The sequence below is a fragment of the Carassius auratus genome, unplaced genomic scaffold (assembly GCF_003368295.1).
Source record: "Carassius auratus strain Wakin unplaced genomic scaffold, ASM336829v1 scaf_tig00214865, whole genome shotgun sequence".
Lineage (NCBI taxonomy): Eukaryota > Metazoa > Chordata > Actinopteri > Cypriniformes > Cyprinidae > Carassius > Carassius auratus.
This window is the reverse complement of record NW_020527836.1, coordinates 22,229-45,235: the sequence shown is the minus strand read 5'-3', so window position 1 is coordinate 45,235 and position 23,007 is coordinate 22,229. Positions and strand designations below refer to the sequence as shown.

At 37.2% G+C, this 23,007-nt stretch overlaps 2 protein-coding genes and 2 pseudogenes across 2 annotated transcripts; all 4 read left to right on the top strand.

Annotated features, from left to right (window-relative positions):
- Nucleotides 1–11: 11 nt before the first annotated feature.
- Nucleotides 12–2,542, top strand: LOC113093104 (protocadherin beta-16-like; annotated as a pseudogene).
- A 5,823-nt stretch (nt 2,543–8,365) lies between these two features.
- LOC113093113 (protocadherin beta-7-like) lies at nt 8,366–11,280 on the top strand (annotated as a pseudogene).
- A 946-nt stretch (nt 11,281–12,226) lies between these two features.
- On the top strand, nt 12,227–17,789 carry LOC113093110 (protocadherin beta-7-like). Its single transcript, XM_026258952.1, has 2 exons — nt 12,227–15,333; nt 16,820–17,789. The coding sequence occupies exons 1-2, from the start codon at nt 12,922–12,924 to the stop codon at nt 16,862–16,864; spliced, it is 2,457 nt and encodes an 818-aa protein (XP_026114737.1). The 5' UTR covers nt 12,227–12,921; the 3' UTR covers nt 16,865–17,789.
- A 28-nt stretch (nt 17,790–17,817) lies between these two features.
- Nucleotides 17,818–20,448, top strand: LOC113093111 (protocadherin beta-7-like). Its single transcript, XM_026258953.1, is given in 2 exon segments — nt 17,818–18,257; nt 18,259–20,448. Coding segments are annotated over 2 exon segments (2,430 nt in total). The 5' UTR covers nt 17,818–18,002; the 3' UTR covers nt 20,434–20,448.
- Nucleotides 20,449–23,007: the final 2,559 nt, after the last annotated feature.

Here is a 23,007-nt window from a genome sequence, read left to right as displayed (position 1 = left end):
ATAAGCACACACCCATTGGTGCGGGTATATTTCTGTTATGTTAACATTTGTGCGGACGACGACGACATAAGTCGGTTGTTTGTGAAGAGCTTTTCAAAACAACGCTTTACTTTATTATACCATAATATGGCGAAAATGTCTAAACTGCGTTTTGCCAAATGGCGATTATGGATAGCATCGCTTCTTTTTTGCATTGCTGCTGCTGATGTTCGTTATTCTGTGCCGGAGGAAACAAAGACAAAATATGTTATTGGAAGTCTAAGTAAGGACCTCAATTTGGATTCCGATCGCTTGACGTTTCGCAAAGCCCGTTTGGATTACCAAGGGGATAAAAGATATTGTGAAGTAGACGTGGGTTCTGGAAATCTTTTTGTTACAGAAAGGATCGACCGAGAGATGCTGTGTGGAACGACCTCCCCCTGCCTCATGCACTTTGAATTTATTCTTGAGAATCCTTTAGAGCTTCATAACGTTGTTTTGGAGGTCCAGGATATCAATGACAACCCCCCTGCTTTCCCCAAAGATTCAATTAAGCTAGAGATAAGCGAAGCAGCACCTATCGGAAGTAAATTACAAATAGCTCGTGCACGCGATTTGGATGTTGGAATAAATTCAGTCCAGACCTATATTCTTAGTCAAAAACAAATACTTTGTTCTTGATTCAAAATCAAATAAAGACAGGTATGTGGACATAGTTTTGAAAAACAGTCTGGATAGAGAGACAAGAGGAGAGCATTCCTTAATATTGTCTGCGGTGGATGGGGGAAATCCTCCTAAATCTGGAACTGTTGTTATCGAAGTGTTCGTGATAGATGTGAATGATAATGCACCAGTATTTTCGCAGCCTTTGTACAAAACTCGTTTATCCGAAAATGCAGCACTCGGAACGTCTGTCATTACAATTGCTGCGATCGATGTGGATGAGGGCGCAAATGGACAAATAACATATTATATCAATCACCTATCTGACAACACAAAAGAATTGTTTAAAATTGACGAAAATTATGGAGAAATATCCGTAATTGGACAGATGGACCACGAAAAGTCCTCATTGTACGAGATGGAAGTGCAGGCGGAGGACGGTGGAGGTCAGACAGGCCACTGTAAAGTTGTCATTGAAATAGATGACATAAATGACAACGCGCCTGTTATATCAGTAAAGTCTCTGAATAGCCAAATCCCAGAAAATATCCCACCCGGTTCAGAGGTCGCTGTAATAAATGTAAAGGACCAAGATTCCGGTGAAAACAGCCGCGTTAGTTGTTCCATTTCTTCAAGTCAGCCATTTCAACTTCAGCCGTACATCAAGTCTTATTTTATTATCACTACAACTCGTTCGCTTGATCGGGAGCAAATCGAAAATTATAATGTAACAATAACAGCAACGGATGGAGGTACACCATCCTTATTCTCGAATCTAACTCTGAACATACAAGTTTCCGACATCAACGACAACTCCCCTATATTTGAGTTACAGACATATGCGGTTTATATAAGTGAAAATAATAAACCAGGTACTTCTGTTTGTTCTGTCAGTGCAAATGACCCAGACTGGAGACAGAACGGGACTGTACTGTACTCTCTGGCTCCCAGTGAAGTCAATGGGGTCCCAGTGTCCTCCTTTCTATCTATTAATGGAGATACAGGGGTGATTCATGCTGTAAGATCATTTGACTATGAGCAGTTCAGAAACTTCACTGTCAAAGTTGTTGCCAGAGACAATGGATCTCCACCGCTCAGCAGTAACGTGACTGTGAAAGTCTTCATAACAGATGAGAATGATAACTCTCCACAGATATTATACCCTGTCCCCGATGGAAAGTCTTTAATGACTGAAATGATCCCTAAAGTGTCTCTCTCTGGCACTCTGGTGTCCAAGGTGATCGCTATAGATGCTGACTCTGGACAGAATGCATGGCTGTCCTATCAGATTGTCAAATCTACTGATCCTGGACTTTTCTCCATTGGTCTCCACAGTGGAGAGATCAAAACACAACGAGACATTTCTGAATCTGACAATATGAAGCAGAACCTTGTTATTTCAGTGAAGGATAATGGACAGACCTCTCTGTCCACCACCTGTGCTGTAAATTTACTAATTTCTGACAACCTTTCTGAAGTTCCTGAACTTAAAGATATGACTTATGAGGAAAACAACTCTGAACTGACATCATATTTGATCATTGCATTAGTTTCTGTGTCCACCTTCTTCCTGACGTTCATCATTCTGATCGTGGCAGTGAAGTTTTGTCACAGGAGAAAGCCCAGACTGTTGTTTGATGGAGCAGTCGCTGTTCCCAGTGCCTATCTCCCTCCCAACTATGCAGAGGTGGATGGAGCAGGAACTCTCCGCAGCTCTTACAATTATGACGCGTATCTAACCACAGGCTCGCGCACCAGTGACTTTAAGTTTGTGAGTTCGTATAATGAAAACACGCTTCCTGCTGGTGGGACTCTGAAAAAGGAGCGCACTATTCAATTTGGAACCAATATGATAACACTTGATGTTGCACAAAATGAAGATGAGGTAAGAGAGGTTTAACTTCGATTATTTTTACTTTGATTATGTGTTCACTATGGATTTTGAATAGTATTAGTATTGAGTAAGCGGTTCTTGATTAAACATTTGTGGTGGGGTATTATTTTATGATAACCTCACACTTTATTGTTGTGCATTATATTTATATTATCCCTTTAGTATTTCTTATTCAGCTCAGAACAAGTTTACTACTGATATAATGGAAACTGTTTAGTGGACCCGATTACTGGTTCATCAAATGTGTATATTTCTGCACGGCATTTAGACTTTTTGGTGGTGTGATCGACGAAAATGTTGCCTTCATCAAATTTGAAAAATGCAACGTTCTACTCTTGAGGCATGGATTTATCTTATCTTTTCCTTAGTGTATTTAGATTATGAGCACTGCAGGTCCACGTTTTTTTTTTTTTTTTTTTTTATTTAAGAAACGTATTGAAAAATATGTCTAATAAAACAGTGTATTTGATCTTTGCCAGAGTTAACAGCTTCATGACATTTTGATACAAGCTTTCTCATTATTATTATTTATTTATTTTTTTTCACTCTGAGGTGAAAACATACTAAGGAACTACGTTTATTTGAACTGGTGAAAAAAAAAAAAAAAGGAATCGGAAGGCAAAGGCCAGAACTTCAGTTTGCATTATGTTCATGATTCAGACATGATACTGCAGATGGAGGAAAATACGCTGAACTCGTGTTGGAAAAGGAGTTGGATCGTGAGCAGCAGAGAGAGATAGATATGATACTCACAGCCACTGATGGTGGTGGTTGACCGCAGAGGTCTGGCACTGCTGTCATACACATCACTGTCTGTTCTAATGTCTGTAAGGTCACCGGTTTCAGGACCAGAAGACTGGACAGCGACAGAGCTGTCTTTTAAAGTTTATTTTTGATTGCGTGACAATTTTCAGTTCCTTCCCAATATAAATATAGCTACACGTTTATGCAAACTATTTTTTTTTACAATAATACGCCTTTTCAAATATGACACGTAACTTAGTTTAATCACTGAAGTCCTTTCATTAAATATTTGAGTGTTGCAATTAACAGATAATACTCACAGTGTCGCTATTCACTAAGTCTGCAAAGTAATGCGTCTCTCCTCCCATTTGTAATGTATGCAACAAGAGATCTGTCTGTTAGAATAAACGCCGAACAAAATGGAGTAACAGTCCGTCGACACAGATATAATTATTATAGCATATTTCTAAGATCTGTTTGCAATTGAGAAGGTGCAAAATCTAATCTTCAAAAATGGAACACAGGCTGTTTTCAATTCCTTTTTTTACGCATTTCGTTGCCCTCGTTCTCTTTGCTCTCAGAACCGTCTGTGATGATCTGAGCTACAATATTCCGGAAGAAACGAAGCTCCAGTATGTAATTGGAAATATAGCCAAGGATTTGAGGATGGATTTGAAACAATTGTCTGCTCGTAAGACTCGGATAGAAACGGAGGACAGCAGCAAACGGTACTGTGATGTTAATCTGAATACTGGTGATTTAATCGTGACAGAGACAATAGACCGAGAGGAGCTTTGTGGATCTCGAATGTCCTGCATTCTGAGTTATGAGCTCGTCCTGGAAAACCCTCTTGAAGTGCACCGTATAATTCTACAAATTCAGGATATAAATGACAATGCACCACGATTTCCAAACGAACGTATTAGTTTTGAAATTACAGAATCAGCAGACAAAGGCCAGAAATTCCGCTTGGATGAGGCACATGACAAGGATATAGGAAAAAATGGTATTAAAGGTTATGCACTTGCGAAAAATAAACATTTTGTATTGGATATTCACGAAAGTGTAGATGGAGGAAAATACGCTGAACTAGTGTTGGAAAAGGAGTTGGATCGTGAGCAGCAGAAGGAGATAGATATGATACTCACAGCCACTGATGGTGGTTCACCACAGAGATCTGGAACTGCTGTCATACACATCACTGTTCTCGATGCTAATGATAATGTGCCAGTGTTTAGTGAGTCTGTTTATAAAGTCACTGTGGCTGAAAATACACCTTCAGGAACAGAGATAATCAAAGTGAGCGCCACTGATGCTGATGAAGGTCCAAACGGCGAAGTGACCTATGAATTCAGCAGAATATCAGACAAAGCTGTAAAATTGTTTTCAATTGATAAAAAAACGGGACAAATTATGGTGGTTGGAGAAATCGATTATGAAAGTGAAAAAAATTATGAAATGATAATTCAGTCCAAAGATGCCTCTGGACTGGCATCAACTGCTAAAATTATAATAGATATAACTGATGTTAATGATAATTCACCAAGAATCATCCTTAAATCTTTGAATAATCCGGTACCTGAAAACTCTGAGCCAGGCACCGAGGTGGGAATCATTAATGTTCAAGACAAAGACTCAGGAGAAAATCGGCAGATTCGTTGCTCTGTTCAGCAAAATGTTCCTTTTCAAACTGAACCCATCTGTTAAAAACTATTTCTCTCTGATTACTACAAAAGCTCTAGACAGAGAGAAAGAATCTGATTATAATATTACCATCACAGCCACAGATGGGGGATCTCCACCACTATCCACCTCCATGATAATTAATTTATTTGTCTCAGATGTGAATGACAATCCTCCTTTGTTTGAACAGCAGTCCTACAGCACTTACATAAGTGAAAATAATAAACCAGGTACTTCTGTTTGTTCTGTCAGTGCAAATGACCCAGACTGGAGACAGAACGGGACTGTACTGTACTCTCTGGCTCCCAGTGAAGTCAATGGGGTCCCAGTGTCCTCCTTTCTATCTATTAATGGAGATACAGGGGTGATTCATGCTGTAAGATCATTTGACTATGAGCAGTTCAGAAACTTCACTGTCAAAGTTGTTGCCAGAGACAATGGATCTCCACCGCTCAGCAGTAACGTGACTGTGAAAGTCTTCATAACAGATGAGAATGATAACTCTCCACAGATATTATACCCTGTCCCCGATGGAAAGTCTTTAATGACTGAAATGATCCCTAAATCGACTCTCTCTGGCTCTCTGGTGTCCAAGGTGATCGCTGTAGATGCTGACTCTGGACAGAATGCATGGCTGTCCTATCAGATTGTCAAATCTACTGATCCTGGACTTTTCTCCATTGGTCTCCACAGTGGAGAGATCAAAACACAACGAGACATTTCTGAATCTGACAATATGAAGCAGAACCTTGTTATTTCAGTGAAGGATAATGGACAGACCTCTCTGTCCACCACCTGTGCTGTAAATTTACTAATTTCTGACAACCTTTCTGAAGTTCCTGAACTTAAAGATATGACTTATGAAAACAACTCTGAACTGACATCATATTTGATCATTGCATTAGTTTCTGTGTCCACCTTCTTCCTGACGTTCATCATTCTGATCGTGGCAGTGAAGTTTTGTCACAGGAGAAAGCCCAGACTGTTGTTTGATGGAGCAGTTGCTATTCCCAGTGCCTATCTCCCTCCCAACTATGCAGAGGTGGATGGAGCAGGAACTCTCCGCAGCTCTTACAATTATGACGCGTATCTAACCACAGGCTCGCGCACCAGTGACTTTAAGTTTGTGAGTTCATATAATGAAAACACTCTTCCTGCTGGTGGGACTCTGAAAAAGCAACACAATATTCAGTTTGGCTCTAGCATGATAACACTTGACATTAAAGGAAATGAAGACGAGGTAAGACAAGTTAACTTCTTCTGGACTCTCTTGATTTCCTGTTGTTTTATTGATGATGATGATGATGATGATGATTATGATGATTATGTCAGGCACTTCTTTTTAAAGTGGTTCTTGTTTAAATCCTATGGGTGAATCTCACACTTCATTACAAATATCTGTGTTATATCCAGTCGTGGAAATGGTCAAAATTCACTGAGGGGACTCTAGGTTGGAAGGTGGGTGGGGGTTGGAATTGTAATTTTAGATGACCTTTTGGATGTATTTAATTATAAAACACTATATAATCTATAATAACATTAAACTTATTTCATATTTTCTCCAAACCATCTTGGATATTAAGAGAGGCACCTGCAATTCTGGCCAAATTAAAGATACATTGTGTGTGACTGCACTTTTTAATGTAAGCATCATTAATAACTGATTGTGTTTAATAATAATAATAATAATAATAATATAATAATAATAATAATAATAATAATAATAATAATAATAATAATAATGATAATAAAGAATTAGTTAAATGAAAGAATGATTTGATTAAAACTCTGAATGATTAGTGATGATCCCATTTAGCTAACCCCTTAAAAACACCTCTTATTTACTGGCACAATATTGCCTGATTTGTAGATTACATTTTAGAGTTTACACTTTGCATAAACATTTGCAAATAGTTTTTAAAAGGTAACATTATCTTAAGGACTCCATGCTTGCATAAATTTTCAAGAGCACTTGTTTTCCTACTCGACTCCTTAAAGTTTTCTATTTAAATTTTTTTGTGTGTTACATTTGTAATGCCTCTAACTTTATTAAATATATGCTATATTTTGTCCCAAAAAGATGTATAAACTTTTATTTATTTATTTTTAATTTTAAACTTTTTAAAAATTTTATTCAACAATAAATTTAATTAAAATAATAAGATACAATCAGGAGGAATAAATTACTAATCAAATTAAATCAGCATCAACAATTCAACTTTGCATGGCACAGAAGAGCACAAATGTGGCATCACATACTTTCTCATTGCACTAATGAATTTTGAACCAGATACATAAGGTTATTTTCATGGTAGTTCTTTCTTTCTCTCTTCTTTCTTTCTTTCTTTCTTTCTTTCTTTCTTTCTTTCTTTCTTTCTTTCTTTCTTTCTTTCTTTTCTTTCTTTCTTTCTTTCTTTGTTAATTATTGTTATAGTCTTTCACAGAGTTATAGTCTTTTTTATAATATTATCCACTATTTTGTCTAAAGCCTCATAAGAGTTGTGCATTTTTTTTCTTCTTCTGACAGTTCATTTGTCTATTTATATATTGTATTGTTATTTATTTATTTAGTTACACATCATTTAGGTTAAAACATGGAGTAGGTATGGTTGAAGTACCTAAAGACATTCATCTTATGTTAAAAAATAATTTTCTCGTTTATTTAAGGTAAATTCAGAATTACTAATGTGTTTTTTCGCAGCATCTGTCTATGAGGTCATTCGTTTACAGAACCGCAGGTCAGGACAGCACCAGTACTGACTGTTGTAATGTGGCTCTGAAAACGTGTCCTTTTTCACTTACTTTCTAGTTTAATTCTTCTGAAGTAAATAATTATTTTCACAATAATAAGATTTGAAATACTTCATACTTGAACGTCAATATGTGATGTGTTTTCATTACATGGAACAGAATATGTAGGACGTGAGTTTTTCATTTCATAAATTTGAGTACTTCCTACACACTATTAAAAGGACTACAATATTGCATTCATCAATTCTGGTAAAAAAAATAAAAAAATAAAAATAAAAACAACAACTACAACAAAGAAACCTTAAAGTCAATTTTTTCACTATTTTTATTTCTTTATTTATTTCTTTATTTATTTATTTTTTTAATACATTTATTGTTTATTTGTGAATAATTGCGGTCTTCAAACGGGTTTAGTTGTGTGGCATTGGTTAAACTGTGCGTTTCAGACCTGTCAGATTGAACGGTTTCTTGTGATTTTCTGTTGTAGTTTTATCCTGAAAACAAAATTAGCTCTTTTGGAAGTTCAATCGCAGATTTTCTGAAAGTTCTACAATAACTATTACTTTGAGGCCGAAATTACTGTGAATACGCTAAAACGTAAAAAAAAAAAAAAAAAAAAAAAAAAAAAAAACTTTGTTGAATCTAAAATTAGGATGATGAGGATACCATTTAAAGTTACGTTAGTATTTTCTCGTTTAATGTCTTGTCGTTGAAGTTATCCCATTTCAGAACCACAACCAAGGACACCGCCAGAACTCTTTGTTATTGTTTAGCTGGAAAAGTGTAACTTTTTTTAAATTCTTTCCTGTATTATTTTTATGTAAATTGTCATTTTACAATAGTAGGCGTTGGCAAACATCAAACTCTACTTGGTTAACTCTACATTTTCGATAAATACATGAATGATGCAATGACCCCAAAATACTCAGAGTGTCGCTATTCACCAAGACTGATAAATCACTCCTCCCACACTTAATGTATGCAGTTTGAGCTCTGTCTGTTAGAATAAACGTCGCCAAAAATGGAATCACCGTCCGTCTATGCTGACAGAATTATTGGATTATAATCCTTTTAATAGACATTTACTGTTGAGAATTTGCATCATCAACGATTCAAAATGGAATACAGTTTAGTTTCAGTTTATTCCTTTGCGTTTTTCGTGTTTTATTTCTTTCATCTTAGAACCGTCTGTGCTGATCTGAGCTACAGCTTTCCGGAAGAAACGAAGCGCCAGTATATAATTGGAAATATAGCCAAGGATCTGAGGATGGATGTGAAACAATTGTCTGCTCGTAAGTCTCGGATAGACACGGAGGACAGCAGCAAACGGTACTGTGATGTTAATCTGAATACTGGTGATTTAATCGTGGCAGAGACAATAGACCGAGAGGAGCTTTGTGGATCTCGAATGTCCTGCATTCTCAGTTATGAGCTCGTCCTGGAAAACCCTCTTGAAGTTCACCGTATAATTCTGCAAATTGAAGATATAAATGACAACACTCCACGATTTGCAAGAAAACGTATTGACTTAGAAATCAGAGAGTCCGTAGACAAAGGCCAGCGATTCCGTTTGGATGAGGCACATGACACGGATATTGGACAAAATGCTATAAACAGCTATTCACTGGAGAAAAATAAACATTTTTTTTTTAATGTTCATGAAACTGCAGATGGAGGAAAATATGCTGAACTAGTGTTGGAAAAGGAGTTGGATCGTGAGCAGCAGAAGGAGATAGATATGATACTCACAGCCACTGATGGTGGTTCACCACAGAGATCTGGAACTGCTGTCATACACATCACTGTTCTCGATGCTAATGATAATGTGCCAGTGTTTAGTGAGTCTGTTTATAAAGTCACTGTGGCTGAAATACACCTTCAGGAACAGAGATAATCAAAGTGAGCGCCACTGATGCTGATGAAGGTCCAAACGGCGAAGTGACCTATGAATTCAGCAGAATATCAGACAAAACTTCTAAATTATTTTCTATTGATAAGATAACGGGACAAATTGTGGTGACTGGAGAAATTGATTATGAAAAAGACAAAATTTATGAAATGGGAATTCAAGCTAAAGATGCATTGGGATTGGCATCAACTGCTAAAATTATAATAGATATAACTGATGTTAATGATAATTCACCAAGAATCATCCTCAAATCTTTGAATAATCCGGTACCTGAAAACTCTGAGCCAGGCACCGAGGTGGGAATCATTAATGTTCAAGACAAAGACTCAGGAGAAAATCGGCAGATTCGTTGCTCCATTCAGCAAAATGTTCCTTTCAAACTGAACCCATCTGTTAAAAACTATTTCTCTCTAGTAACTACAAAAGCTCTAGACAGAGAGAAAGAATCTGATTATAATATTACCATCACAGCCACAGATGGGGGATCTCCACCACTATCCACCTCCATGATAATTAATTTATTTGTCTCAGATGTGAATGACAATCCTCCTGTGTTTGAACAGCAGTCCTACAGCACTTACATAAGTGAAAATAACAAACCAGGTACTTCTGTTTGTTCTGTCAGTGCAAATGACCCAGACTGGAGACAGAACGGGACTGTACTGTACTCTCTGGCTCCCAGTGAAGTCAATGGGGTCCCAGTGTCCTCCTTTCTATCTATTAATGGAGATACAGGGGTGATTCATGCTGTAAGATCATTTGACTATGAGCAGTTCAGAAACTTCACTGTCAAAGTTGTTGCCAGAGACAATGGATCTCCACCGCTCAGCAGTAACGTGACTGTGAAAGTCTTCATAACAGATGAGAATGATAACTCTCCACAGATATTATACCCTGTCCCTGATGGAAAGTCTTTAATGACTGAAATGATCCCTAAAGTGTCTCTCTCAGGCTCTCTGGTGTCCAAGGTGATTGCTGTAGATGCTGACTCTGGACAGAATGCATGGCTGTCCTATCAGATTGTCAAATCTACTGATCCTGGACTTTTCTCCATTGGTCTCCACAGTGGAGAGATCAAAACACAACGAGACATTTCTGAATCTGACAATATGAAGCAGAACCTTGTTATTTCAGTGAAGGATAACGGACAGCCCTCTCTGTCCACCACCTGTGCTGTAAATTTACTAATTTCTGACAACCTTTCTGAAGTTCCTGAACTTAAAGATATGACTTATGAGGAAAACAACTCTGAACTGACATCGTATTTGATCATTGCATTAGTTTCTGTGTCCACCTTCTTCCTGACGTTCATCATTCTGATCGTGGCAGTGAAGTTTTGTCACAGGAGAAAGCCCAGACTGTTGTTTGATGGAGCAGTTGCTATTCCCAGTGCCTATCTTCCTCCCAACTATGCAGAGGTGGATGGAGCAGGAACTCTCCGCAGCTCTTACAATTATGACGAGTATCTAACCACAGGCTCGCGCACCAGTGACTTTAAGTTTGTGAGTTCGTATAATGAAAACACGCTTCCTGCTGCTGGGACTCTGAAAAAGGAGCACAATTTTCAATTTGGCTCGAACATGATAACAATTGACTTTACAGGAAATGAAGACGAGGTAAGAGAAGTTTAACTCCTCTTGTCTATTGAACTATTGTATTTCTAGATTCTAGTGTCTCCGTTGATACACATAATAATAATAATATTAATATTAATATTAATATTAATATTAATATTAATAATAATAATAATATCAACAACTTCTTTCAAAAGCGATTTTTTTATGCTGAGCTGCGCTTTACAAGAACTTCACAGTTCATTACAAATTTCTGTATTTTATTGCTATCAGCTCTCTTAATTTCCTGCATTTCATTCAAGACATCTATAAATTACTATCGCCAAATCTATACAGGAAACTATTTAAATAGACCAGCTTGAGTCTTTAGCTAGCTTTTAGTGCGATGATTACGTAAATTTTGTGCCAAAAACGCTATTGGTATCAGATATGACGGCATATTACATTGCAGTGATGAATTTTGGAAAAGATACAAATATTTTTTTTTTTTAGGTTGATATTAGCTAACGGTGCAAACCACATTATTAAAACCTGGAAGTAGTTAATACAAATAATTTTCTTTTTATTCTAAAACCTTCGGCTAATCTGTCCGTGAAGTCATTCGGTTTCAGAACCACAGGTCTGGACAGCACCAGCACTGACTGCTGCTGTAGCTCTGAAAACGGGACCTATGACACTTACTTCCCAATGTAATTTCTTCTAAAGAAAGTAATCGTTTCAAAATAGAAAAAAAGAAGTTTGAACTACCTCACACTTGAACGGAATCGATGTCTTTAGTGTATTCATTAAATGGACAACATTATGTAGTACGCGTTTTTTATCTCATAAATGTGCGTTATCCCTGCCTTCCTGCACAGCCTTAACAGTATTTAAACTTTGCCTTCGTCAATTGTTATTAAACATACGAAAGTCTACTTTTGATTAATTTCTCTGCCGGTTTTTTTTTTTTTTTTTTTTTTTTTATGTTTATAAAGGAAATTGCGGTCTTCAAAAATGTTTAGAAAAGATAATGTGGCTCTGGCTATGTTGTGTATTTGAGCTCTGTTAGTTTTAGCATGTTCTTGCAATTTTCTGTTACTGTTTTATCCTAAAGACAAACTTAGCTTTTTGTGTGTGTGTGTGTGTGTGTGTAAGTTTTAACATAGATGGCCTTAAAGTGTTAGAACAATTATCACTTTGAGGTCGATAGTACAGTGTACAATGTTAAAACTTGGTTTAAGCGCTGAATAGGATGATACGCATTCATTTCTTTTAGAGCGGATTTACTATTTTATTCAACATGCATTTAAAGTAACGTTATTTTCTCGTTGAATGTGTCTGAGGTCATCCAAGTTTCAGAACCACAAGCATGGACAGCACCAGGACTGTCTGTTCTTCTTAACCTCTGAATGTATGACAATTTTCAATTCCTTTCCTATATTTATGTTTATGAAATTTATATTTTAAAATAATTCACGTTAACAAACATCAAATTTCACTTGGTTAATCCCTGCTGTTTTTTCAACAAATAAATGTCAGATGCAATGACCCCTAAATACTCAGAGTGTCGCTATTCACTAAGACTGCTGCGTCTCTCCTCCCACACGTAATATATTTGTGAGATCTGTCTGTTAGAATAAACGAAGCATAACATGGAGTAAACGTCCGTCGATCCTGTGAGAGTTATTTGAATATCATCGTCAAAGGATTGTTTGTTAATCAGTTGCAACATCCGGTCTTCAGAAATGGAACACAAATTGTTTGCAGTTCATTTCTTTGCGTTTTTCGTGGCTTTTCTTCTGTTTCCCCTGAAAGCCGTCTGTTCAGATCTGAGCTACAGCTTTCCGGAAGAAACGAAGCGCCAGTATGTTATTGGAAATATAGCCAAGGATCTCGGGATGGACGTGAAACAATTGTCTGCTCGTAAGTCTCGGATAGACACGGAGGACAGCAGCAAACGGTACTGTGATGTTAATTTGAATACTGGTGATTTAATCGTTGCAGAGACAATAGACCGAGAGGAGCTTTGTGGATCTCGAATGTCCTGCATTCTGAGTTATGAGCTCGTCCTGGAAAACCCTCTTGAAGTGCACCGTATAATTCTACAAATTCAGGATATAAATGACAATGCACCACGATTTCCAAATGACCGTTTTAATTTCGAAATCAGAGAATCAGCATATAAAGGTCAGCGACTACGTTTGCATGAGGCACATGATTCAGATATTGGGTACAATGCAGTCAATAGCTATTCACTGGAGAGAAACGACCATTTTGTTTTGAATGTTCATGATACTGCAGATGGAGGAAAATACGCTGAACTAGTGTTGGAAAAGGAGTTGGATCGTGAGCAGCAGAAGGAGATAGATATGATACTCACAGCCACTGATGGTGGTTCACCACAGAGATCTGGAACTGCTGTCATACACATCACTGTTCTCGATGCTAATGATAATGTGCCAGTGTTTAGTGAGTCTGTTTATAAAGTCACTGTGGCTGAAAATACACCTTCAGGAACAGAGATAATCAAAGTGAGCGCCACTGATGCTGATGAAGGTCCAAACGGGGAAGTGACATATGAATTCAGCAGAATGTCAGATAAAACTGCTAAATTGTTTTTTATTAATAAGGCAACAGGACAAATTGTGGTGATCGGAGAAATTGATTATGAAAGTGAAAGAAAATATGAAATAGGAATTCATGCTCAAGATGCCTCTGGATTAGCATCAACAGCAAAAGTTATTATAGATATAACTGATGTTAATGATAATCCACCTAGAATCATCCTTAAATCTTTGAATAATCCAGTAGCTGAAAACTCTGAGCCAGGCACCGAGGTGGGAATCATTAATGTTCAAGACAAAGATTCAGGAGAAAATCGGCAGATTCGTTGCTCTGTTCAGCAAAATGTTCCTTTCAAACTGAACCCATCTGTTAAAAACTATTTCTCTCTGATTACTACAAAAGCTCTAGACAGAGAGAAAGAATCTGATTATAATATTACCATCACAGCCACAGATGGGGGATCTCCACCACTATCCACCTCCATGACAATTAATTTATTTGTCTCAGATGTGAATGACAATCCTCCTGTGTTTGAACAGCAGTCCTACAGCACTTACATAAGTGAAAATAACAAACCAGGAACTTCTGTTTGTTCTGTCAGTGCAAATGACCCAGACTGGAGACAGAACGGGACTGTACTGTACTCTCTGGCTCCCAGTGAAGTCAATGGGGTCCCGGTGTCCTCATTTCTATCTATTAATGGAGATACAGGGGTGATTCATGCTGTAAGATCATTTGACTATGAGCAGTTCAGAAACTTCACTGTCAAAGTTGTTGCCAGAGACAATGGATCTCCACCGCTCAGCAGTAACGTGACTGTGAAAGTCTTCATAACAGATGAGAATGATAACTCTCCACAGATATTATACCCTGTCCCCGATGGAAAGTCTTTAATGACTGAAATGATCCCTAAAGTGTCTCTCTCAGGCTCTCTGGTGTCCAAGGTGATCGCTGTAGATGCTGACTCTGGACAGAATGCATGGCTGTCCTATCAGATTGTCAAATCTACTGATCCTGGACTTTTCTCCATTGGTCTCCACAGTGGAGAGATCAAAACACAACGAGACATTTCTGAATCTGACAATATGAAGCAGAACCTTATTATTTCAGTGAAGGATAACGGACAGACCTCTCTGTCCACCACCTGTGCTGTAAATTTACTAATTTCTGACAACCTTTCTGAAGTTCCTGAACTTAAAGATATGACTTATGAGGACAACAACTCTGAACTGACATCATATTTGATCATTGCATTAGTTTCTGTGTCCACCTTCTTCCTGACGTTCATCATTCTGATCGTGGCAGTGAAGTTTTGTCACAGGAGAAAGCCCAGACTGTTGTTTGATGGAGCAGTTGCTGTTCCCAGTGCCTATCTCCCTCCCAACTATGCAGAGGTGGATGGAGCAGGAACTCTCCGCAGCTCTTACAATTATGACGCGTATCTAACCACAGGCTCGCGCACCAGTGACTTTAAGTTTGTGAGTTCGTGTAATGAAAACACGCTTCCTGCTGGTGGGACTCTGAAAAAGGAGCGCAGTTTTCATTTTGGTTCGAGCATGATAACACTTGACGTTACAGGAAATGAAGATGAGGTGAGAAAGCTTTGACTGCACTCTCTTACCGTTTCCGTATAGAATGTTTTATTTAATTTATAGCCATTATTATCAATAATGTCAGCTACTTGCTTTAGCGGAACTTGTTTAAAGTGTTTGGGTGGTTGTTCATACTCTTACACTTCATCATCATCATCATCATCATTTTATTATTTTATTGTATTTTTATAGTTCCTGATTTTCATGTTTAGTGAGTAATGGGAGTTAATATTGGAGCAACTTCCATTACAATGTAATCATTCAGCGAAAATTTCGCTCTAAGAACGCAATAATAAGCATTTTCAAAAACTGGGCACAATGAGGTGACGTGCATTAACAAATTGCTTTCGATATACCATGAATGACCCCCAAAGTTCTATAATTTGTGCTACGATATCAGGCTCGTGTTACATATCGCTGTATGCACAGTATAATAAAATGTACTTTCCCTTGAAGGGGTAATATGATGCGATTACATTTTTTCCTTATTCTCTGGAGTGTTAAACTCTTGGTTCATAAAGAAGGTCTGTAAAGTTGCAAAGACTAAAGTCTCAAATCCAAAGAGATATTCTTTATAAAAGTTAAGAGTCAAAAACGCCCTCATAAAATGCCCTGTTCTAACACACCCCCACATGTCCAGTCACTATGTGGGATGATTTGCATAACCTCGCCCAAATGTTCACGCAAAGAAAGAAGGTGACTTTTATTCTTATATTCTTCTTTTGTGGAGACGCTGTGTGTTTTGTTGCAAAAGGGAAACTACTTTGTTTGGCCATCCAAAAGAGAATACAACTAGAAATCAGTGGTTAGTTTGTATCTAAAACACTGTTACAGAACAGTTCAACCGAAATATTCAGGTTGAATATCGTACCTTTACATGTTTAAAGAATTTGCCACTGACGATACAAACTCCAGTTTTTAGCAATGTAGAGTAGCACATGTTGTTTGTCGTTTTTCAGATCACAAATGCAGACATGGGTTTTATGTTTACACGGTGCTATATGCAACGCGTAAAAAGACAGTATAAGTCATCATTATTACTAATTATGTCCACACTGAATGCAGCAAATGCCATGTTTGTGAGGGGTTTCTTTGGTTTTGTCTGGTTGCTCCGGGAAAAACAGCATCACAGTATGGTGAGGGGCATAACATTTCCGTTACAAGTTTGAGGAATTCGGCTAATAGAGGCACTAGATAGCTGGCCAATCAGCTTTCCAGAAAGACGAGCTTTGTAAAAATCGATGCATTTCAGAAAGGCGGGGCATAAAGGAGCAGTAATAATGTGCAGTACGTACAAAATGTTTTTTTTTGTTGTCTTTTTTAACCTTAAACGCATAAACACATTGCAAATACAAAAAAGAATGTTCCAGCAACGTCATATGACCCTTTAATAAAAAGAAATCTTAACAAAGAGTAATAATATTTTAAAGTGATTTCCATCATTATGAAAGATTGTAATTTTTTTTTTTTTTTTTTTTTTTTACAGTTAAAGCGGAATATAAAGAAAGAAGAAAAGAAAGCAAAACAATGAGGAAATTAAGGCAGCGGACTGAAAATAGCTCTTTCCTTAAAAAATCTTGTTGCCATATCACAGTAAAATAACAAGCAATGCGTTATTCTCCTGACACCTGGAAATAGAATATGGAGGAAAAAACCACAGCTGGCGCAGTTCAACTGACGGATAAGAAATATTTGTATTGCAGCCTTATGATTTAAAATGGTTTGTTTCCGTCTTTTTGAGTGTAACGTGCCCAAACCTGAAGCATCTTTCATAATTTTAAACGCAATATGTTCGCTATAAAAAAAAGTTGAATAGTGAAAATGTATTTAAATGGCCCAGAATAGGACTTTGGCTAGTTTTTAGTCTCGTAAAATTGCATGATTTTGGCACACTATTATTTATTTATAATATGATGGAACGAAAATTTGCTTTGATAAATTTGGCACAGAATATATAGGTTTATTGTTGAGGTAATACTCTGTCATTTGTCCACCTTTTCTTTATTATTGTTACATGTCAAATGTTTATTATTGTTAAATGTAACTAAAGTCTTTAGTTGCTATAGTTATAATATCCACTACTTTTCTAAACCATTGTAGGGTTGTTATTTTAATCTCTTTTATCTTCACTAACAGTTCGGGATATATCATTTTTTTTTTTATCTATTTATTGGTTGAAGTTGAGAGTTTAAGTTTGATTTATGTATATAATCAGATTTACTTCAGCATTTTCTTACATTCTCTGTCTATAAGGTTTGTTTAGTTTCAGAACCACAGGCATGGACAGCGCCAGTTATGACTGTTGTACTGAGGCTCTAAGAATGTCACCCTTTCAGTTAATCTATAATATAAATTTTTTTCTGAAATAAACAATTATTTCTCAATGCAAATCTCTTAAATCCTTCACATTTTAACTTATGCCCGAAGTATAAAAAAAAAAAAAAAAAAAAAAAAAACTCAAATAATGCAATGACCCAAAAATACTCGGAGTGTCGCTATTCACCAAGACTGCTGTATATCTCCACCCACACCTAATATATGTAATATGAGTTCGTCTTCGAGAATACACGACGAACAAAATAGAGTAACCGTACGTCGACGCTGATAGAATTATTGAATTATCATCTAGTCAGTAACTGATAAGAAATTGCCACGTTAGCTCTTCAAAAATGGAATACAGATTATTTTCGGTTTCTTTTTTGTCGATTTTCGTGGCTTTCCTTCTTTATCCTTGGAAAACCATCTGTTTAGACCTGAGCTACAATATTCCGGAAGAAACGAAGCGCCATTATGTGATTGGAAATATAGCCAAGGATCTCAGAATGGATGTGAAAAAATTGTCTGCTCGTAAGTCTCGGATAGACACGGAGGACAGCAGCAAACGGTACTGTGATGTTAATCTGAATACTGGTGATTTAATCGTTGGCAGAGACAATAGACCGAGAGGAGCTTTGTGGATCACAAAATCCCTGCATTCTCAGTTATGAGCTCGTCCTGGAAAACCCTCTTGAAGTGCACCGTATAATTCTGCAAATTGATGATATAAATGACAACGCACCACGATTTTCCAATGAACGCATTGTCTTTGAAATTACAGAATCAGCAATTAAAGGCCAGCGATTCCGTTTGCATGAGGCACATGATTCAGATATCGGTCGCAACGCTGTTAATGGCTATTCAATTGAAAAAAATCAACATTTTATATTGTCTGTACATGATACTGCAGATGGAGGAAAATACGCTGAACTAGTGTTGGAAAAGGAGTTGGATCGTGAGCAGCAGAAGGAGATAGATATGATACTCACAGCCACTGATGGTGGTTCACCACAGAGGTCTGGAACTGCTGTCATACACATCACTGTTCTCGATGCTAATGATAATGTGCCAGTGTTTAGTGAGTCTGTTTATAAAGTCACTGTGGCTGAAAATACACCTTCAGGAACAGAGATAATCAAAGTGAGCGCCACTGATGCTGATGAAGGTCCAAACGGGGAAGTGACATATGAATTCAGCAGAATATCAGATAAAGCAGTACAATTATTTTCAATTGATAAGACAACGGGACAAATTGTGGTGACTGGAGAAATCGATTATGAAAAAGTCAAAAAGTACGAAATAGGAATTTATGCTCAAGATGCCTTTGGGCTGTCATCAACTGCTAAAATTATAATAGATATAACTGATGTTAATGATAATTCTCCAAGAATCATCCTTAAATCTTTGAATAATCCGGTACCTGAAAACTCTGAGCCAGGCACCGAGGTGGGAATCATTAATGTTCAAGACAAAGACTCAGGAGAAAATCGGCAGATTCGTTGCTCTGTTCAGCAAAATGTTCCTTTCAAACTGAACCCATCTGTTAAAAACTATTTCTCTCTAGTAACTACAAAAGCTCTAGACAGAGAGAAAGAATCTGATTATAATATTACCATCACAGCCACAGATGGGGGATCTCCACCACTATCCACCTCCATGACAATTAATTTATTTGTCTCAGATGTGAATGACAATCCTCCTGTGTTTGAACAGCAGTCCTACAACACTTATATAAGTGAAAATAACAAACCAGGAACTTCTGTTTGTTCTGTCAGTGCAAATGACCCAGACTGGAGACAGAACGGGACTGTACTGTACTCTCTGGCTCCCAGTGAAGTCAATGGGGTCCCAGTGTCCTCCTTTCTATCTATTAATGGAGATACAGGGGTGATTCATGCTGTAAGATCATTTGACTATGAGCAGTTCAGAAACTTCACTGTCAAAGTTGTTGCCAGAGACAATGGATCTCCACCGCTCAGCAGTAACGTGACTGTGAAAGTCTTCATAACAGATGAGAATGATAACTCTCCACAGATATTATACCCTGTCCCTGATGGAAAGTCTTTAATGACTGAAATGATCCCTAAAGTGTCTCTCTCAGGCTCTCTGGTGTCCAAGGTGATCGCTGTAGATGCTGACTCTGGACAGAATGCATGGCTGTCCTATCAGATTGTCAAATCTACTGATCCTGGACTTTTCTCCATTGGTCTCCACAGTGGAGAGATCAAAACACAACGAGACATTTCTGAATCTGACAATATGAAGCAGAACCTTGTTATTTCAGTGAAGGATAACGGACAGCCCTCTCTGTCCACCACCTGTGCTGTAAATTTACTAATTTCTGACAACCTTTCTGAAGTTCCTGAACTTAAAGATATGACTTATGAGGACAACAACTCTGAACTGACATCATATTTGATCATTGCATTAGTTTCTGTGTCCACTTTCTTCCTGACGTTCATCATTCTGATCGTGGCAGTGAAGTTTTGTCACAGGAGAAAGCCCAGACTGTTGTTTGATGGAGCAGTTGCTGTTCCCAGTGCCTATCTCCCTCCCAACTATGCAGAGGTGGATGGAGCAGGAACTCTCCGCAGCTCTTACAATTATGACGCGTATCTAACCACAGGCTCGCGCACCAGTGACTTTAAGTTTATCAAGTCTTACAATGAAAACACAATTCCTTTTTCTCAGACTTTGTGTTGTGATGAAAAATCAACAAACACATGTAGCTACACCAGTGGCGAAGGACTCAGCTACCCCACTCTGGTAAATTTGGAAATTTGATTAGTGCTGGCTTTTTTTTTGGTCAGAAAGTATTTCCAAAATCCTTTGTAAATATTTCTAAAAATTGTTTTAAGTAGAAGTAGAAATTAATGTGTTATTTTACTGTGGGTTTTTGGATATTTCTAACTTACTTCTTCTAAAAAAACTGAGCTTTCAAAAAACAAACTGACACTCAAGCAAGTACTTGCCCATTAAAAAAAACAACATGAACAATTGGGGTGAAAAAAGCTTTGTCCTAGCTTTTGTTGTCTTGTTCTAGTTCTTTGAAAGAATGACAAACTGACACAGGAAAATAAATATATAAATACATATAAATACACATATAGTATTATTTGTTTGCCTTTTTTAGTCTTTTTAATGCCTTAAAGATTTCATTTAAACAGTTCTAACCTGTTTGTTCTCATTTTTGTGTTTCATGTTCTCCTCTGTGAATTGGACATTCTTCTAAAGGTAAGAAAAAAAATCTTATTTGCTCAAAATTAACTGGTATGCTTGTTTGTGATGTACATTAATATCTAAATCACTGATTTTCTAATAGAGACTGGGAATACTTTTATATCGGTATTGGCTACTGATCGTAAGCATAATTGTTTAATCAGGCACAAAGCACAACTTCTTGATGTTATTAAAACAATAATTGAGCCATGTTTGATAATATAGCTACCTTAACATGACAAAACTATAAATGTGTTGGCTGGTTTATTCGATGATGATGCTAGCTGAACAAAACAAAGACAGAAATAAAGTTATCAGTTTATTTGATCAAATTTTGTCTGAATAAAATCAACATTTATTTATTTAGCAAATAATTTCATCCAAATCATCTTAAATGAAATGAAGATATTCCTCATTCCTCATAATAAGACAATAACATAAATAAATATGCAAATAATTACTAGGCTAGAGTGAGGAGGGGAAAATAAGTGAATGCAAAGTTTTTATTAATAAAAAAAAAGATAATTTAAAAATGATTACAGTTAGTACTGTATGTCAAGAGGACATGTCAAGTGCTAAAGACTAGTTTTTAGACTTTTATTGAAAATAGTTCTTAAAGCTTTACTTTTTTCTGTCGTTGGAGCTATTTTTGTGAGAGCGTGAGAATAGAACCCCCCCCCCCCTTATTTCATGTTGCCTTCTAATGTTGCTTATTAATCAACTTGTGATTCATGTGTATATAAACATAATGGAGGTCTATATGTTTACTGATATTACTATTAGTTGAACTGAACTGATATTGCACTTTGGCTTGTAACAGCAGCATTAAGTCTGTTAGTCTTGTATTTGTGACTTTGAAGCTCTAGGGCGTTGCTGTTTATTAACATCTGAGTAGAGCATAGTCCACCCCTTACTGATGCCTTTGTATGCTGGAGATGTGCAGTATTCTTTGATTAAAATAACACAAATAGCATACGTTATTTTATATTTAGGATTATAATGTTCATTCATACTTGCTACCTCAATATGAAAGTGAAAGTGACATGACATACAGCCAAGTATAGTGACCCATACTCAGAATCTGTGCTCTGCTTTTAACCCATCCAAAGTGCGCACACACACAGAGCAGTAAACACCACACACACTGTGAACACACACCCGGAGCAGTGGGCAGCCATTTATGCTGCGGCGCCCGGGGGGCAGTTGGGGGTTCAGTGCCTTGCTCAAGGGCACATCAGTCGTGGTATTGAAGGTGGAGAGAGAACTGTACATGCACTACCCCCGCCTACAATTCCTGCCGGCCCAAGACTCGAACTCACAACCTTTCGATTGCGAGTCCGACTCTCTAAAAGTCATAATTGAAGTAGAAATTTGTGTGTGTGTGTTTGATGCATGAAAACAATGATCATTAGTTCTCACGTCAGGCACACACGTTTGAGCTTCTGTTTACCATATTTAATGTGCATAAGATAATATAAAAATATAATGTACTTTTCAAGGTGAAATACAGTTGTAAGTAGTAAAAAGTATTGTTTTTTCTTCAGAAATTTAAAAGTAAAAGTACAAGTTGTGAGTTTAAATTGTACTTGAGTAAAGTACAAATCCCCAAAATAATACTTAAGTACAGTAATCAAGTAAATTTACTCAAGTATTTTACACCTCTGCTGATTGTTAAAGAATCTGATGCTGACTGGGGTCCCAATGCCCAATTGTCCTACTTCCTGAAGGATGAAGACATGCGTGGTGCACCATTAAGTTCTCTCGTATCTGTAGATTCACTTATAGGCAGTATTCATGCAGTTAAATCATTTGATTTTGAACAGTTAAAATTGTTTGCTTTTAACATGACAGCTCGAGATGGAGGATCCCCGCCAATGAGCTCTGAAGTGACAATAACTATCAATATTCAAGATCAGAATGATAACGCTCCTCAGGTTCTGTATCCAGTACAGACAGGCGCTTCTGTGGTGGCTGAGATTGTGCCTCGTGCTGCAGATGTTGGATATCTGGTCACTAAAGTGGTGGCTCTTGATGTGGACTCTGGACAGAATGCCTGGCTCTACTATAAACTACAGAAAGCTACAGACAGAGCGCTGTTTGAAGTGGGTTTAAAGAATGGAGAAATTAGACCTTTTATTT